Source organism: Mirounga leonina, unplaced genomic scaffold (assembly GCF_011800145.1).
Source record: "Mirounga leonina isolate KUSES-001 unplaced genomic scaffold, KU_Mleo_1.0 Mir_168, whole genome shotgun sequence".
Lineage (NCBI taxonomy): Eukaryota > Metazoa > Chordata > Mammalia > Carnivora > Phocidae > Mirounga > Mirounga leonina.
Genome location: NW_023270426.1, coordinates 22132671 through 22151749, shown reverse-complemented (window position 1 = coordinate 22151749; position 19079 = coordinate 22132671). Strand labels below are relative to the sequence as shown.

General features: G+C 37.6%; 2 protein-coding genes across 7 annotated transcripts in view; one reads left to right on the top strand and one right to left on the bottom strand.

Annotated features, from left to right (window-relative positions):
* The window catches only part of FAM13B (family with sequence similarity 13 member B), an 80313-nt gene extending 63516 nt beyond the window's left edge, over positions 1 to 16797 (top strand). For 4 of the 6 annotated variants that reach the window (XM_035014209.1, XM_035014206.1, XM_035014205.1 and 1 more), the window contains 11 exons: positions 1993 to 2058; positions 3389 to 3599; positions 4353 to 4482; positions 5268 to 5349; positions 7291 to 7520; positions 9271 to 9354; positions 9588 to 9683; positions 11427 to 11510; positions 11592 to 11755; positions 13008 to 13109; positions 14436 to 16797. In XM_035014209.1, the coding sequence (XP_034870100.1) occupies positions 1993 to 2058; positions 3389 to 3599; positions 4353 to 4482; positions 5268 to 5349; positions 7291 to 7520; positions 9271 to 9354; positions 9588 to 9683; positions 11427 to 11510; positions 11592 to 11755; positions 13008 to 13109; positions 14436 to 14559 (1373 nt within the window). In that variant the 3' untranslated portion in view covers positions 14560 to 16797. The remainder of the gene's footprint in view (positions 1 to 1992; positions 2059 to 3388; positions 3600 to 4352; positions 4483 to 5267; positions 5350 to 7290; positions 7521 to 9270; positions 9355 to 9587; positions 9684 to 11426; positions 11511 to 11591; positions 11756 to 13007; positions 13110 to 14435) is intronic. The other 2 variants (XM_035014210.1, XM_035014208.1) reach the window with 1 other exon arrangement.
* Positions 16798 to 17777: 980 nt separating this feature from the next.
* The window catches only part of PKD2L2 (polycystin 2 like 2, transient receptor potential cation channel), a gene marked incomplete at its 5' end in the record, with an annotated part of 41104 nt that continues 39802 nt past the window's right edge, over positions 17778 to 19079 (bottom strand). Inside the window, 3 exons of the mRNA XM_035014211.1 lie at positions 17778 to 18187; positions 18275 to 18382; positions 18813 to 18925. Coding sequence (XP_034870102.1) covers positions 18286 to 18382; positions 18813 to 18925 — 210 coding nt within the window. The remainder of the gene's footprint in view (positions 18188 to 18274; positions 18383 to 18812; positions 18926 to 19079) is intronic.

Genomic DNA, 19079 nt, shown 5'->3' with positions numbered 1-19079 from the left:
AGAAATATTAAAAAGCAAGTATAGTAAAATATTAATGGTTGAATCTAGATGATTGGTGTATCGATGTTCACTGTAAAATTTTTTCAAGTTTATTGTATATTTATAAACTTCCAAATTTTGGGGGTGGAGGAGTGGAAGCCAGCAACAAATTTGAATTTAGGAGTCCTGTATCATACACCTTCCTAGGTAAAGAGACATTGAGACAACTCGGGATTCTTCCAAGTTACTTATTTGTTCACTTGGATGAAGTTCCCTTGGTTATCTCACCTTTGGCAAGTTAGCTGACGACATACAGTGGTCGTACCAAGAACTGCAGTGCTAATTCCACAGGCTCCTTTTGCCACCTCAGATCTACTCACTTGATCACAGTTGGAGTTTTTATTTATTTATTTTTTAAGGTATAGCCAATTTTTTTTTTAAAGCCCCAACCAAGTCATTGTCTGTGCCAATCTTTATTGCTGTCTCTCCACCCCCTTCCTTTTTTTTTTTTTTTGTTCTAGATGTTTGGCATGCCTAGTGGCATATTATGTGTCTTAACTTCGACTAAATCAGGAAGTTGTCTTTATTTTGCTTTGTTCTGGGTTATTTAGGATGTTTGGAATTTATGAAGATGCTCCCCAGAATTAGGGGATATGTTAGCATCCTGGTGGCAGTAAAGATCAACCGTCCCTTTCATTTATTTATCCTGACATAGTCACTGAAAAGAAGTGGTGGTCAACAGAGCAACCATGGAGCCAGCCGAAGTAGGAGAGGGGTCTCTGAACGTTGAGGCTGGGATTCTGACAGAGGGCTGATGCTTCTCTGTTTTGGAGGACGCAGATTAATAGCTCTTCATAATCTTTGGCCTGGGCACTCTGATCTTAAGTTTGAAGCATAGAAGAGCACTTGTTTTCCATTGTCTGAGGAGATAGAACTTTCTGTGTTCAGCTTCGCTTTCTGGATGCCTCCCTAAAGCGAATTTGATGCCGAGCTCACCTCACTGTTTCCCTGTCAGAATCCTCCCCTTACAGCTTGTGGTACGCAAAGAAAGTAATTGTAGACCTCTGATTTTCAGTGCCTCAGCTCACCTGTTATAAACCTGGCTCAACAGCTGTGACAGATCCACATAGACCACCTGCTGGCTTTTACAGGAGTAGGGGTTAGTGACTTTCAGAGAGCCAGTGGTAGTAGACATTTGAGTGAACTTCTCAGCCATGAACCCTGCAAGTGCTTGGAAGAGTGGCTGTTAGCAGACTATGTTGTTCCTTCCAACTTTGCCACCAATACAAAGATTGATTTTCTATATCTAGGAATTAGGATGTTCTAATGAAAGTCAAGGTTCCTTAAGAGGCCAAATTACTTTAGACCCTAGATACCTTGGAATCAGGGACCTACCTTGTTTGATGTGCCTCTTAAAAGAGAAGTGGGGTCACTCCAAATAGAAGCCCACCTCCCTCTTCCTTAGTATGTGGGTTTTGTGTTTTGTATTGCTCAAAGGATAGTCAGCAGAATGCAGTTGGCAAGCAGGTAGCACGTGTCCACCAGCAGTATGAATTTGTAGCAGCCGGTCAAAAGGTTTTGGCTTTTAATACAAGTGGGCAGTATCTTTCCTTCAGACTTTCTCCTGCTAAAACTCTTGAATGAAATACAAGTAGGGTCTTTCCAAAGAGCAAACTAAGGAGATATTTTTCTGTCAAATCAATTAAATTGAAAAGCTTCAAACAGTACTTGGTTAAGAGTTTCCATTTCTTCAGTTTTATGTTTGAGTTTTAATAAAACAGCACTACTTTGATTTTTTTGCCTTGCTTGCTGAAATGGAAATGTATGTTGTGTTTGTTTTTAAAGTTTGGTTAGTAGTAATTTCTTTGAATAAAGTTTTTGAGCAGAATGCCTAACTGGTTTTAGGGAAATGTTTTTGGTATCTTTGGCTTTGTGTTAGTTATGTGTATGGTTTGTTCTGACTGTGCTGTGTGTTCACTTTAGTATTTTTTGCCATTTTTTCCATTTTATTAGCGTCATGCCCTATCACTTTTCCCCTCATTGATTTCAAAACAATGCATCTGCAGAGAGATGGGGAGGGTAAGTATGGTTCACCATAGTTTAGTTTTTTTGCCTTTTGATGGTTCACTTTGTTTGCCTTTTTATAAGCCCTTCTCCTGCTGTCCCCATATATTAGGAAAACTGTTCTGGGTTAAAAATGATACCCAGAAATAATTGTTTTTGTTACTTCCCTCTTAAAACAGGTGATTTCTCACAAAATGTTTATTACCAGTTATTTGCTGGGAAGCAGGTACAAGGGTTGCTTTGAAAATCACTTTATTGCTGGGTTTATTGTGGGATTGCACGCTTTGTACTCAATTTTTAGTTATCAGATTGATCTGGGCTTTAAAAACTAACTAAATTATGTTCTTATTACCCTGGAAAAATTATGTAATGCTTTAAATTGCTAATATGTAAAGTTAAACTAAATTACTAAAGTAGTAATCCTTAAACTCACTTTTGCTATTGTTAATAGTCATATATCAAAGTTTTAAATTGTAGTTATAAATAAAGTTAGTGTATAGATGGAAAAGTTTTTCCCCTCTTCTGGATTCCAGTGATACTTGTATTTTTGTATTTGGAGTATATTTGTGGATTGTATGTTTATCTGTATGTGTTCTGTATGTACTCAAACCTTACATGGGCACAGACATCAAATATATCGACGTGGGTTCATTTGAGAACATACAGGATAACTCCAGTAAGATAAATGTGCTTAAGGTCTCGTGCTGTTAAATTTTGTCTTGATAATACTGTTAAGTGTTTAATTACTAAGATATGTATTAAACATAGAAATCTTGTAATAGAAAATAACCACAACTTAACGTTAGAGGCCAGGTGCTGTCAGGTGAGTTAGCTGCTCATTTGGAAATGTTAAGAATTCTTTTGGAGTCAGAGAGCTCCATTTGGTGAGTGTTGTGAATAGCATGGGGAATAGCTTCCTTCCACTTTTAAGATAGTCACTTGACAGTGAGTGATAGCTTATTCACCTGGCAGCTATTGAGGAGAGGACTGTTTCTGTTTACTGTTTGTAAAACAGCACTTGAAACTTAATATCTAATGTAACTTTAAAGAGTTTGACAGTGTCCTTCCTTGCTTTGTGACTGGGTTCAGAAATTTAAGGTATAACTCTTTATGGAAAAATAAAACTCTGAGCTAAAAAAAAAAAAAAAGCGTAGAAAATTAGGAACTGTAGTAGGCTTTATGAAGATCGTATATATCCTTTTTTTTTTTAAAGTATATAACAAATACTATATGAACCACTACATAATGATATGATTTAAAGAAAATACAGCTGATAATTGTGTGACTTTTTTTTCCATGTGGAACCAAGAGACCCATGGTACTATTCTTTGTGTTTGTTTTACAGAGCCGTTTCCTGCTTTTAAGTCTTGGCAGGAAGACTCTGAGTCTGGAGAAGCTCAGCTCTCTCCACAAGCTGGAAGAATGAATCATCACCCCCTGGAAGAGGACTGTCCTCCGGTATTATCACATCGTAGTTTAGATTTTGGGCAAAGCCAACGTTTCCTACATGATCCAGAAACATTGGATTCCTCATCTAAGGCACTTTCTTTTACTAGGTACATTATTTTTATATACTTATGAGAGGCGATTCTTATTATGTTACCAGATCCTTTGAAAGATTTAATCCTCCAGACTTAAGAGTTCAAAGCTTTCCCCCTGTATCATGAAAAACGTTTTTTGTAATTTTTTGGAGGGGGCTCGTAAATTCTGAGTTCATTGAGGTATAGAGGTTTGCTTTCTAATAGACATTTCCTCATAGTGTACATACTCATTTTTTCACCTATGACTGAAATACAGAACTTTGGAAGGGAAGCAGCAAGTGGAACTCACCAATCCCTAATGTTTTTATTGTCAAGACTTTAAATTGATTCTGAATGTCAAAACCTTTCCTTTGCAGTTTGAACACAAAATGAACTCTAGGTTCTAATGAACTCCAGTTCAAAGATGCCTAGCTGCTAGGCATCTTTGTTTCTTTTCTGCCTTTGTCCAAACAACTTTTGAGTGGTTTATACATTGTTTTCAACAGCACTTGTGTTAGCTACTGGTGTGGTCTCTAAAACTATAGTGTAAGGTTTTTTTTTGGTGTTTTTTGTTTGTTTGTTTGTTTGTTTTACACTACCTGACTTTAGTGTTCAAGCCCCACTATGGGTATAGAGATAACTTAAAAATAAAATTTAAAAAAATTCTGTTGGTTTCAGGTGTACATCATAGTAATTTGATAGTTTTGTACATTGAAATGAACCCCATGATAGGTCTAGCTACCATCTGTAATAGCTTGAAATTTTAACTAACACTCTTTTTTAATTCAGGATTCGAAGATCATCTTTCAGTTCAAAAGATGAGAAAAGAGAAGACAGAACACCGTATCAGTTGGTCAAGAAACTTCAGAAAAAAATTAGACAATTTGAGGAACAGTTTGAAAGGGAAAGAAATAGCAAGGTAAGTTTGTAGCATTGTCCAGGGTTTGGCAGATCTATTGGAATTGGGAGGAGGTTCTTTGGAAAGCATTAGTCCCATCTCTTTTCTTAGAGAATGAAGTTGAGGTGTACAGAGAAATAGTGATCATGTAGATCTGAGATTGTATAGATCCATAGCTGCCTCATTTCCAGGCCAGTATTCTTACCAGTGCATCTTTATATTTCAATTGACAAAAAAAGCTTGTATAATTTTTAAAGGAAATACTTAACATTGACAAATCACATTAATGCTATTCTGCTTCCTCAAAAACCACAAATAGCAAGTGGCGACAGGAGGGAGGAGGTGGTAGGGAGGGTGAAAGATATTTAATAATTAGAACATGTGAAGTGGAAAGAATCCTAAACTTTGAGTCAGAAAACCTGTATTCAAATCTGGCTTTCGTCATTTGCTAGATTTTGCTCTGAGAGAGCTTTACTTGACATCCCCTTCTATCTACTTCAAATAAGATAAGATGAGGGCGCCTGGGTGGCTCAGTTGGTTGAGCGACTGCCTTCGGCTCAGGTCGTGATCCTGGAGTCCCGGGATCGAGTCCCACGTCGGGCTCCCTGCTCAGCAGGGAGTCTGCCTCTCTCTCTGACCCTCCCCCCTCTCATGCTATCTCATTCTCTCTCTCTCAAATAAACAAATAAGATAAGATGAAATAAGGATTGAGTGAAATTTCTGCTGTGGGACTGTAAAGTATTATTTGAGCATCAGTTAACAATTATGGCTTACCACAGAGGTTTCAGTGTTCCTTAATTTTTTAGCCCTCCTACAGTGATATTGCAGCCAATCCAAAGGTATTAAAATGGATGACAGAGCTTACCAAACTGCGGAAGCAAATTAAAGGTAGAAAATACATCATTTTTATAATATGTTTGCTTTAAACAGTACTTTTAATTCTCATTATTATAGTATTCTCATTACATGAGAATTGTATGAATTAATAATTCTATGACATTAATTAATAGAATTATTATATTCTATGAGAATTACGGTTATAGTTTTTGATAATTTTAAATCTGAGATGCTGTTTGGCAAAAATAAAAATTTCCTTTTGTTCTTTTATTAGTTATGGTCAAAGTTGTAGTACTATATTCTTCCATATGTCCCTCTGGTGTTTCTATTAGTAATATTCTTTTCAAAAGTGCCCTAGATTATATATTCATAGGTGATACTAAAAAGTTTATCTGAAAAACAGTTCAAATATTAAGCAGTTTTGGTTTTTGGTAGGTATTTCATTAAGAATTTTTGATGGGTGGGGCGCCTGGGTGGCTCAGTTGGTTAAGCAACTGCCTTCGGCTCAGGTCATGATCCTGGAGTCCCGGGATCGAGTCCCGCATCGGGCTCCCTGCTCGGCAGGGAGTCTGCTTCTCCCTCTGACCCTCCCCCCTCTCATGCTCTCTCTATCTCATTCTCTCTCTCAAATAAATAAATAAAATCTTTAAAAAAAAAAAAGAATTTTTGATGGGTATTTAAGACTATCATTTATTAATAAACTGTTTATACTACAGAGACTAAAAATTATAAGTCTTCTTTAAATAAAAACTAGGTCTGTGTTACTGGGTATTGGCCCAGTATAGCAGCTGCTAAGTTATATTTACTTTATGGGTGTTTAATCAGCATGCTTTTTAGTAATTGTTAATACTTAAAAAATTATCTGTACCAACTATGGGCTTATAATCTGGAGCATCACATTTTGGTATGTTCATTTGAATTTATTCAACAAAATTTTTACTCTCATTAAGTACCGAGTACTTGTAGACATCTGAGCCTATATTGGTGGATAAGACTGTCCCTGTTGTCATTGAGTTTACATCCCTGTGGTTAAAGTAAGTTTCCTTACTCTTAGAATTTTCCCCTACAATTCTATTAAGCATTTCCTTATTTAATGCCAGTTTCCAACCATCTGTGAAAATCATTACCTTGAATGTGTTACTGATGGGTGTATTAAATTGACAAGCATTAGTCTCTTAACTGATTTTCCAATTTTCTTGCACTGTTATTGTCTCAAAGTTCTTTCTCTGCATAGCAGCCAGAATTATCTTTTTAAAAACTCTGTTAACTATCTTTAAAGCCCTCAGTGAGCTTCCCTTTTAAGTTAGAAAAATGCCTTACAATGGAGAGAAGTAGTGATCGTGTAGATCTGAGATTATATAGATCCTTAGCTGCCTCATTTCCTTGCCTACTGTGCCCTTAGCCCATTTTATCACATTCCACTCTCATTCTCTGTTCCTTAAACATGCCATGCCTGGCTCTTGCTTCAACTGGGGAGGAATGCTCTTCCCCTAAATCTTCTAAGCTCCGTTAGCTGCTGTTTCTTCCATGTTTACCTAGGATGTCCCCTTCTCAAAAAGTCCTTTTTCAGTCCATTAAATATTGTTGCTCTTTCCTAAAGTACATTCTTTTTAGCACTGTGGTACCATCCTGTGTTCTCTTCTTTATAGCACTTAGCATTTTTTGAAATTATTTTATGAATCTGGTTACTTGGTTTTTGTTTTTACTTCCTTGAATATATGCTCCATGAGAACAGGGACCATGTTTCTTTGTTTACTAACGCTTACCAGAGAATCTTACTTTATGGTAAGGCTTTCTATGAATTATCATTGAAAGAATGAATGGTATAGCTTGCCTTATATAGAATTTCAGTATTTTATATAACCTTGAAATATCTGAGCCTGTGTGCTGTTAATGTTTACTTTCTTGTTATATATCTTGCTTATTACTCTTTTGCATCTTTAGCAAAATCATTATTACTGATCTGTCTGTCCTCTTGGTTCTGAAATGTAGATGCAAAACACAAAAGCTCTGATGGAGAATTTGTACCTCAGACACGCCCACGTAGTAACACTCTTCCAAAAAGCTTTGGCTCTTCTCTAGACCATGAAGATGAAGAGAATGAAGATGAATCCAGGGTCATTCAGAAGGAGAAGAAGCCATCTAAGGAAGCAACACTTGAACTTATTCTGAAAAGACTGAAAGAAAAACGTGTTGAACGGTGTCTTCCAGAAGATATCAAAGTAACTTTGAGCTGTGCTTTTTGCCAGACTAGCCTTTAGAGTCCCTGAAACAAAATAATTACCCCAGTGGCATAGAGATGTGTGGGTAGTCTTATTGGCTTGAGTCTGCTCTCCCAAGTTTGTAGGTAAACAACATGTTTTTATCTGCACCCCAGAAATGGCCAGTCTTTCTAGGAGTGAGTCACAGTAGTAAAACTAAGGAGCACCTGGCTAGCTCAGTTGGAGAGCTTACGACTCTTGATCTCGGGGTTGTGAGTTCTGAGCCCACGGTGGGTGTAGAGATTACTTAGAAATAAAATCTTAAAAAAAAAAAAAAGAAAAACTAGAATCTTGATCTGTTCATTTATATTGGAGACAGTTGGCAAGATGAATGTGTAAAGAGCCTAAGCATAACTGAGCTTGACTTGGCCTTGTATCTTAATAGTTACATGTATTGAGCTCTTAGCTTTTGCCAGGCCCTGACTCATATTATTTGCATTCTGCCCCTGAGTCCCTTCAACCGTCCTATGACTTATATGGCTATGATTATGGCCATTAAAATACTAAGACAATAAGGTTGTTGTGAGGATTGAGTAAATGAATATTTTTGAAGAACCATTACTCAAAGCCCGTGCCTAGCGCAGTCCTGGTCAAAGCACTTGGCAACCCAAAATACTTATCAGATGAGGTTTGTTGGGAGAATACAGAGATGGTCTCATGTGAACTTTTGTGTAGGCATTGATGAATCCTGATGCTCATTCCTGTCTTGACAACAGAGTACACCTCTTTCATGATTTAAATATTGGGAGTGTTTGTCTCCCTTGAGCAGGGCTGGATTCGAAATTTTAATCATTCCCTTCCTTCAGCTTTTCTTGTTTTTCAATTTTGTGTTGGATCAACCAACCTCCTTTCCCCTCTCTCCACCCCTTTTTCTAGAAATGATTTTGATCTGGGTTAGCTTTATTCAGATTCATTGTCCTAGGTTTAAGGTGCAGGCTTGAGGTTGAAATCACAGTGTTTTACAGTTTACCCCTATCTATTCTCTACTGGATGTACATAATCTAAAGTTATATTTGTTATAGGAAGATATCATCCAGTGAATTTTTTTTTTTAACCTCTGTTCCATATGGTGAGAAACAAGGCAGTATTATCTGATCTTGGGAATAAGTAGAGAGTTTATTTGGTCTAGATTCAAAAGGGTATTCTGTGGAACATTGGTTCATTGGGAAGGTGGTCCAGTGGAACAAAGTGGGAAGTAATTTGGGATGTCCTTCCTCCTCTGTAATTTAGAGTACTAAAAGGTGGTAGGAGGTGAGTATTGGCAGTGTAAAGAACGTGTCATAGGAAGGGAAACTGAGCTCATAGATTAGAAGTCTAGGTCACACATTGGCAGTGTTGTACTTTTTCAGGATCTTTCACTATATATACTACTGCCAGATTTTCTTAGTTGTTTAGTAGAAATACTGGTTTATAGGACAAAAAGAATTTAAGTAACTTATCCAAGGTTACTAAGCCGGTATTCATAATTTGTTCAGATAAAATATAAGTACGCCACCAAAGAGAATGGATATCTATTTACTGGGAGACCAGATTTTACAGGAGACTGAAAACTGTTGTCTGCAAATTTGTAAGAAAAGGCTGTATTCTTGTTAGCCTAGGCTGGAGTGGTGATGGGCTGCCTTTTCGCCCTAATTATTTACATTGTGGGATTGAGGAAGATAATGATGGTGCCATTGAGAGTGTTTTTTTTTTTTTTTCTTTTAAATTCTAGAAAATGACAAAAGATCATTTGATAGAAGAGAAAACTTCTCTCCAAAAAAGTCTTCTTTACTATGAAAGTCAACATGGAAGGCCGGTAAATGTCTCTCTTGCTAAAGAGATTTAATATTCTACCTTAAAAAAGAGCACAAATTTCTTTTGTGGCCCACATCTTCAGAGCTGGTTTGTAGGAGCATTGTTTCCTGCATTTAGGAGATGGGCTACTTATTTAAAATAACTTCTTAAAAATTGGGAGAAAGTCATATTGCTTCATGTTTTGGACATTTAAAATTTTTGATGACTAGGTAATTTCCATTTGTCTTACTTTAGGTGACCAGAGAAGAGAGGCACATTGTGAAACCTCTCTATGAGAGATACAGACTTGTGAAACAGATGCTGACGAGAGCTAGCATCACTCCTGTTCTTGTGAGTAAAACACAGAAAGATTTCTCTAGTTCATTTTACCAAGACCAACCCTTTAAAAAATAGTATTGTGGTGGTATATTGGAGAAATACACAGCTAAGGTAGCAAGAATTGTATTTGTAAGGTGAGGTTACTGCTTTTAAAAGAATAGGCAGTTAATAATCAGTGCCTGCCTACCATCTCCCAGGCACTTGTAAAAGCATTTTATGTATGTCATTAAATGAAGATGTCATTAAATCCTGACAAGTCACAACAGGTAGCAGATGATAGCCTCATTTCACAGTTGATGACACTGGGGCTAAGGAGTGATATGTCCAGGCTCATCTACGTTGTGGAATTTAAAAACAAAAACAAAACATATTTCAGACCCTGGCATAGTTTCTTTCGATTTAAATTCTTGTGTTTGAAAACATAACAGTTTTGTGATGGCTGTCATGATAATTTAATTGCACAATGGAATAAACTGATTTTTTTTAAGTTCATCTTTTTTAATGAAGAAGTATCAAAATGTTTATTTACAATTGTGTACATTTTTAGAGAAAAATGAAAACTAATTCTTAGGTGCAAATTAAGTGCTGTCTCCAAATTAACCAGTAGATAGTAGGACTCTAGATTTCTCTCAGGCTCAAATAGAAAACAGCATGTAGCCTGTTCTGAGTCATTTTGTAGGTATTAATTCACTGGAGGTTCGCTTAGGCATGCAAGGTCATTTTTAAATTGACAGCCACTGGGATGCCTGAGTGGCTCAGTTGTTAAGCAGCTGCCTCTTGATTTCAGCTCAAGTCATGATCTCAGGGTCCTGGGATCAAGCCCCACTTCAGGCTCTGCACTTAGCTTCAGGATTCTCTTTTCCTCTGCCTCTCCACCCCCACTTGCTCGCTTGTGCTCTCTCTCTAAAATAAATAAATCTTTTAAAAAAAAAATTGGGCAGGGGGACCTGGGTGGCTCAGTCGTTGGGCGTCTGCCTTCGGCTCAGGTCATGATCCCGGGGTCCTGGGATCGAGCCCCGCATCGGGCTCCCTGCTTGGCGGGAAGCCTGCTTCTCCCTCTCCCATTCCCCCTGCTTGTGTTCCCTCTCTCGCTGTGTCTCTCGCTGTCAAATAAATAAATGAAATCTTTTTTTTTTTTTAAATATTTTATTTATTTGAGAGAGAGAATGAGAGAGAGAGAGAGCACAAGAGGGGGGAAGGTCAGGGTTACTTTTTTTTTTTTTTTTTAAGATTTTATTTATTTATTTGACAGAGAGAGACATAGCGAGAGCAGGAACACAAGCAGGGGGAGTGGGAGAGGGAGAAGCAGGCTTCCCACCGAGCAGGGAGCCTGGTGCGGGGCTCGATCCCAGGACCCTGGGATCATGACCTGAGCCGAAGGCAGACGCTTAACGACTGAGCCACCCAGGCGCCCCAGGGTTACTTTTTAAAAAGGAGTTTAAAGGTGTCCTGAGACTAAAAAAGTTGACAGCTCTTGTTAAAAAAAAAAATGTTCCGAATAAAATTACATGTAATACTTTATTTTTTATTCATTGAATGAGCTCTTTTAGACTATCCAGACATAAATGATCATTTAGCATTCGTGTGCATACATAACAAGAAAACATAAGCAAAAATGAATTTACTAAGGAATTCCTAAAAAAATTTAAATGGTATGGTTAAGATTTTGAAAATGAAGTTTAGTATCTGTTCCATAGTGAATGAAGCTTTCTTTGAATGCTTTAAATAAAGCAGAAACCATGTTGATTGTTACAGGGATCTCCATCTTCCAAGCGAAGGGGTCAGATGTTACAACCAATCATAGAAGGAGAAACTGCCCATTTTTTTGAAGAAATCAAGGTAATCCTTAAGAGAAATCATTCTCTGAAAGAAAAAGTTGAGAGTCATGGCCTATTTGATTCCTATTTGGTATCTTTTTAGGAAGAAGAAGAAGATGGTGTTACCCTGTCCTCTGAGTTAACTGATATCTTGAAGACTGCTGTACAGGCACAGTCTTCATTGGAAAACTCTGAATCTGATGTTGAAGAAAATCAAGAAAAACTAGCTCTGGATCTTCGATTGTCAAGTACTCGAGCAGCTTCTATGTATGTATGCTGGTTTGTGTTTTTTTTTTTTTAAATCTATTTGTATAATGAAATTTACATGCTGAGAAGTTCAGTGTTAAATAATCAAGCACTTGGAGGGAATTAATATGTGCTCAAGAGATATACCTTTCTTAAAGGGTGTGATTTACAAATGTTGTCATTCACATTTTCTTTATTAAACATTAGTGTGTTTTAAAAATAAAGAAACTAAAATCCGACATTTGTTTCGTAACAGAATGCTGGAACCAGCTGAGAGTTATGTTTATTCTCTATCAGCTTCTTTCCCTGATAACGGTGTATGATGGTGGTCTTCAGCCCTGGCTTCACTTTTTTTTTTTAAAGTATAATTAACATATAGTGCTATATTAGTTTCAGGTATACAGCATTGTTGATTCAACAATTCTATATATTACTCATTGCTCACCACAATAAATGTAGTCACATACAATGTTACTGCAGTATTATTGACTATATTCCCTGTGCTGTACTTTTCACCTCTGTGACTTCTTTACTTTATAACTGGAAGTTTGTGCCTCCTTATCCCTTTCACTTACTTTACCTAGGCCCCCACCCAGCTCCCTCCCTCACAGCCACCCAGTGTGTTCCCTGTTTTAATGAGACTGTTTGTTTTGTTTTCCGAATTTCACATGTAAGTGAAATCATACAGATCTTTTTTCTCTCTGGCTTAAATCATTTACCACTATACCCTCTAGGTTCATCCTTGTTGTTGGAAATGGCAAGATTTCATTTTTTTTTTTTATGGCCAAGTAGTATTCCATAATTGTGTGTGTGTGTATGTGACACCACATCTTCTTTATCCATTCATCTGTTGATGGACACTTGGGCTGCTTCCATATCTTGGCTGTTGTAAATAATGATGCAGTAAACATAGGGGTACATATATCTTTTCGAATTAATGTTTTTGTTTTCTTTGGGTAGATACCCAATAGTGGAAATACTGGATCATACGGTTTTTAATTTTTTGAGCCACCTCCATATTGTTTTCCACAGTAGCCTTGGCTTCACTTTAAGGTCACCTGGGGAAACCGCCCCCCCCCCCCCCCCCCCCCCCAAATACTGATGTAGAGCCCTACCTGTAGCTATTGGTACATTTAGTTGGTCTGGGCTGCAGATTAGGCATTGGTAGATTCTAAATGCTCCCCAGCTGACTTTAGTTTGCAGCCAGGGTTTGAACCCCTGCTAAGAACCACAGTGCTCTTTCAGTAATGTTTTCTTCCCATTTAACTTTTAGGCCTGAATTACTGGAACAACTTTGGAAAGCCAGAGCTGAAAAAAAGAAACTACGCAAAACGTTGCGGGAATTTGAAGAAGCATTTTATCAGAAGAATGGAAGGTTTGTTGAACATGACAAAATTAAGTCTTCTTTCTCCTTGAACTTACAGGTGCCCATATGCTAAATTAAAGGAATGTATAGGAGTAGAAATAAATTGTGCATGTAAGGATATTACCATTGAAAATAAAAGTAGAAAACATACCTTTTAGTTTGAAGGCCTGTAATCTATTAACGGCAAGAAAAAGTCAGAGGTAGAATAAGCAACATCTGATAGAATATTTCAGAGTTGTCCTAGGGGGCTTGGTTGAGTGGCAGTTACATTGTGTTTTTGAATTCTACATTCTCATCTTTTTGGAAGTGTTTTGTGAAATAAGATGTTTTCCTTTTATTTTTATTTTTAATTCTTTTTAAAGATTTATTTATTTTAGAGAGAGAGAAGGGGGAGGGGCAGAGGGAGGGAGAGAGAATCTCAAGCAGACTCCCCACTGAGCATGGAGCCCAACGTGGGGCTCCATCTCCCGACCCTGAGATCACGACCTGAGCTGAAATCAAGAGTCGGATGCTTAACTGACTGAGCCACCCAGGTGCCCCTGTTTTTCCTCTTAGAAAGGGTCCTATAACATGACTGGTATTCTCAGTGTGGATTCTGAAGACTGAGACTGTTGCTGCTTGGGCTGCAGGTCGGGCCATTCCCATTTCTAACATGTACTGGTGCCAATCAGCAGTGGGCTTCTAGGATACAGTATGGCATGTGCTTTTATCTAACTGAGACACAGGTGACCCAGTGGAACTCTTTTAAAAGTAACACCTTTTTTGTTTGTTTGTTAAAGGAAAATACATTCTAATTCAGATGGTGGCCAGAAATGAGCATTATCTCAGGCCTCAGAAAAGTTTTTCCATATATGTAACTGGGTAGTCTTACCAAGCCAGTAGCTATATTACAAATTCCAAATTTGAGAGTCTTCTCTATAGTTGGCAAAATGGTTAAAAAAAAATCTAAGTGTAAGAATGCATTTTTCAAGTACCTTCTAAATGTATGAAATGACTGGTTGTAACCCTTTGGCACTTAATATACACTCACAGACCTGACAGAGTCTAGCACTGCATATCTTACTAAAATGTTTGGTTACTTCCTAGTTTTCTGCAATGACCATTGTTAAGTACAGCATTATTTAATCTGTCAATAGAGAAATTCATCAAAAATAGAAGTATTTTAGGAATGTTCCTTGGGGATGGGGGGAACTAGTCCAGTAATCTTTTTTCTTGCAGAGGAATTTTTTATTTGAATTTACATTTGGTAACCTTGTGTCTCACATTAGGACATCTTCTGGGACTTTATTTTTCAGATGATCTCTAGAATATTACAGATTTTATTTTCTACCCTAGGAATGCCCAGAAAGAGGATCGTGTTCCAGTGCTTGAGGAGTACAAGGAGTACAAGAAAATTAAAGCCAAACTCAGGCTTCTTGAAGTTCTTATCAGCAAACAAGATTCTTCAAAATCCATATAAAAATATGCTCCTTGAAAACATCATAAAAATCAGTTGTATTCCCTGAAGCTGTCCTCGTGTGTACTTGGCTGGTACTTGAGTTCATTTTGTCAGGCACTCCGAGAGTATCATTTTGTACTTGGTTGTGGTGCCACTAGAGAAAGACGGGAGGGTAAGTAGACCCTCTCTAGGGAGCGTGGTGTTCCATATTAACCACAGACTGTCCTCTCCACCTTTAGCAAACATCCAGTTTTCATCATTGTTTTGTACTACAGATACATCCTGTTAGCAAAAGACTAGTACTTTATTCTTTCAACTTCAAGAACTTTGGAGATACAAGCTTTTTGTTATCACCAACTTCATTTTTATTATTATTTTTTTAATTACTGAAGAAAATTGAGAAGAACATCTTCACATTGAATTCTTCGGTTGCCTTTTTCTTACAGAATGACTGAAAATTGGAAAGAAAAGCCTATAAATGTGCACATATGCAACTATGTCCTGTGTTTTCTTAGAAAACCAAAATCAACTGAAATTTCAAGTCCTACTGTGGAACACATTTCTGTTTAATTTCCAAAGTGACACTTTCTCACAGGTAGTATGTTAGAAAAATTTTGCAATTCACTGGTCACACAGCTCCTGGATGAAGATAACAGAGGGTAGACCAAAAAGTGACCTTGTTTATTAGTATAGTGAAAACACACAACTAACATCATACACAGAACTGAATCATACCACATGCTGCCTACGGGACATAAGTTACTGTTTGTTTCCTCAGTTACTGTTTATTAGCTGGTGATGATGTGGTTTGTCTGGATCAGATCCTGTATTTTTTCCCCCTACCCACCTCCAGATAATGTGAGAAAATAGCCATGTCTGTGTAGGAACACTGATGGTGCTTAGATTTGTGTGTTCAGTCAGGTGGGCCTAAGTTGGCAAAAGAGTCATTATGCCTGAATTAAATCTTTCCTTCACAAGGGCTATACCACTGCACTTTCACGTGTACCTTCCGGGGGTTGCATCATTTTTTTTTTTTTTTAAATCAGCAAAATCCATAAAGAAAACATCCTCTAACAGGAGCCCTTTTCCTCAGTCACATGCTGTTTAAAGCAGTTGTGTGGTGGTATGCCCCTTGTCATATAATCTAAGCTTATCTTTTATTCTTTGGCTTTGCATGGCTTTTCTTCAAGTACTCTTCCGGTATCATTCTGCTAATGATTTTCACAGATTGGTGATTTTATTTGAGCTAAGAATATAGTCAATAACAGCATATTCTGGTCAGGCTTAATGTGTTAATTTTTTTCCTGGTGCTTTTTTGGATTGATGAGTGTCTCACTTTGTGCCCATGTTTTGCATGCATTGATTCATGCATGGTTTTCTAAACTAGCTGATATTAACAGTTCCATATAAAAATGGGACTTCTGCAACATTCTTTAATCAAGTGAGGGAAGCATGAACCTCACACTTCTGGCACTATTACATAGTAAGCACATGAAGTAGCTTGATAATAAGTAGTGTTTCTAGGATTTCACATTTCACCTGTGTGTGCAATGCCTTTTTTGGGGGGAGGGAATGTTCATTGGTGGTGAACATGTAGTTGGGGAATAAAGCACTAAATCCAGCCCTTCTCGTGTGGTTTCCTTTTGATACAGCTAGGTTATTCATAATGTATACCTAGAAAAATGAAATTGAAAATGCCAAAAGAAGTAACACTTTGATTTGAATGCAGCATGCAGTGTGCATTTAATTTCTTTCAGTCTCCAGATGGGAGGGAGTATATCCAAACATCTAATTTAATGTGCACTGTATATTGTTTTATATGAATGTTTTATATACCACATGCAAAAATGTCCATATGCACTATTTAAATGTTTTAAATAATATATTCCTTCTTTATAATGCTAAATCTATATGAGTACCATATTTTTATAAGTCAGTGGCCTGACTGGTTTCATTTTAGAATTAACAGCTGCTTCATGGTGTTGGTTACTCACTGTTCATGTTTGGCTGCAGGTAGAATAGATACAAGTGGCATGGCAGCACTTAACATGCTATGTGACAGTACTGTGTGTCAGAGTTGAGCAGTAGGTGGTAGAATTAGGCAGTCTGTGATAGTTTTACTTTGGTACAAGTAAAAACTGTATATCTATATACAAATAATATATAGATATATATGACCACCAATATAATTGCATTGCTGTGTCTGGCACTTCATTGTATAGACTTTTGTAATAAAAGAACTTGAATGTTCCAAGTCAATGTAAATGTTTTTTGTTTTGTTTTCACTAGATATTCAAAAAGAAAAAGACCTTAAGTGTTTCCTTGCCTTAATGTTCTTAGGCTTTGTTTGAGTTACCTCAGTGAGGGACCATGTTGGGGGACAACAGGGTTGCTAAACCACTTGGCTGGCTACAGCTCTGGGGATTGGTAAGACAAGGAAAGGCCATGTTATTGATTGCCTTGTGGGAATGTAGGGAGAAGATGCAGGAGAACAGTCAGCATTTCTTGTTGCAGTGAATTATCCTACTAAGCGAACTTGAGGTACAGTTTTCTAGGAGAAGAGGTTGGCCTCAGGGAGGTGGGTAGATGTAAAATCTATTGAGCATCAATGTGGAAGTCGAGTACTATGGTCAGATGATGGTGTTTGTGCCAAGAGAACATACGGCTCTTCTAGGAGGGCTTATGTAACCCACTGAAGAAATTAGAAGAGTTGCTACTTCACACAACTTTCCAACCACCCAGACAGGGCTTTTGCAGTGCCCTCATTCCTACTTCTCATACATTAAGTTGACTTCTCATAACCCTGATACTCCTACCTTGCTCTTTGTTTTTTAAAGTATATTTTGCTTTTAGATTGGTGAGGAAACACTTTAAGGAAACTTTAAATGTGTTACTTTAGGAACTTTTTAGATGAATTTCCAGTTTGAAAATATTAGTGAAATTTCTGTAGATGATTGGGAAGTTTGTTCTTCTACATTTTAGCTTTTTCTAGGTGACCTCAAACTGGAAAGAATGGAGGTGAGGTTATTTTATTTGGGGTCTTATATAATGGTTTTCCAAAATCCTAAGTATTTGTTAATTTATCTATGGCCAGAAGAAGTTAGAACGTGGTATATGATGAAAGCACCAACAGTTTTTATTTTTTTTATTTTTTTATTTTTTAATTTTTTTTTATTTGAGACCGAGAGAATGAGAGAGAGAGCACACGAGATGGGGGAGGGTCAGAGGGAGAAGCAGACTCCCCGCCAAGCAGGGAGCCCGATGCGGGACTCGATCCTGGGACTCCAGGATCATGACCTGAGCCGAAGGCAGTCGCTTAACCAACTGAGCCACCCAGGCGCCCACCAACAGTTTTTATACTCTAGGTAACACTGAGAAAACTGACTTTACCTACTTAGTGACCTATTAAAGACCTTCCCCATGAACCATAAGCAGCATTATTTTGTACTTTATCTTCACATTGCTAGAATTTAATAAATGTCATAAAATCCTTTATGTGTAACTGCGTGTATACTCTGGATGCGTGCTGTAATACACATGGATTGTACAGTAGGTCCCATTCAGGGGCACTTAATTTCTGGAAATCTTTTGAGATCATCATTGACTGACGATAGTTTGCTGATAGGTGGTGTAGTGTTTTCGAAGTTACCTGTAATGGGGACATGTTTAGGAAATGAATCAGTACAAGGATAAATCTTTGTTAGAAATACTCAATGATCATATCATAGGTTCTCACCTGCACGTCTCTCAAGGTTGTAGAGTTGAAATCTTTCTCATCACTCGGTTTAGTTTTAGACTGACATAGTGTAATTCTTTCTCCAGCTCCACGGCATATAAAAAGAGTCTAGAGGATAATTTAGAAGGAAGCAGAGAATGAGTAACACACCTTTGTGCATAAAGAGTCTGCAGATTATTAGTACCTATTGTTAAGTACTTGGGAGTGGGAAGATAGTATTTTAAGCTTCTAAAACATGCCTAGTGTGGCCAAGTTTGGATCTTATAATCTAAAACTGGAGAACAGTGTTTGCTGCTATGCATATCAAATATAAATGGCAGTTCCTATTTGGAGATGTAAGGATAAAAGCAATTGGTTCCATTCTCACCTCACATTTAAACAAATAGAGTCTTGTGCTTTCTGTTTAATTTCAAAGTTGGGTTAAAAAGATGACCATATTCAACAGAATAAGGTCTGGTTTCAGGAAAATAGTGGAACTCATGGCCCCGGTCCCCATATCATGATATCCCACAGTGCCCTGGTTAGAACACATACTTACTCTCGAAATTCCTGTTGAGTGACAGGCTGGTAGTCATCTTGAATTTCTGCAGAATAATACTTTTTCTCAAGCCTCTCTTTCCACTTTTTCATCTGCTTTGCACTTTGAATCTCCTGTCAAGTCACAGGACAAGCATCGTTGGCACTCGAGCATCATGGGGTTGAAAATCTTAAACTAGTCTCTCCAGGGCTGTGGTTTTGAGCCCCACTGGAGTTTTGCCCTTCCTGGCTTTAAGATCTATGCATCAGCAGATTCATTTGAGAGGAC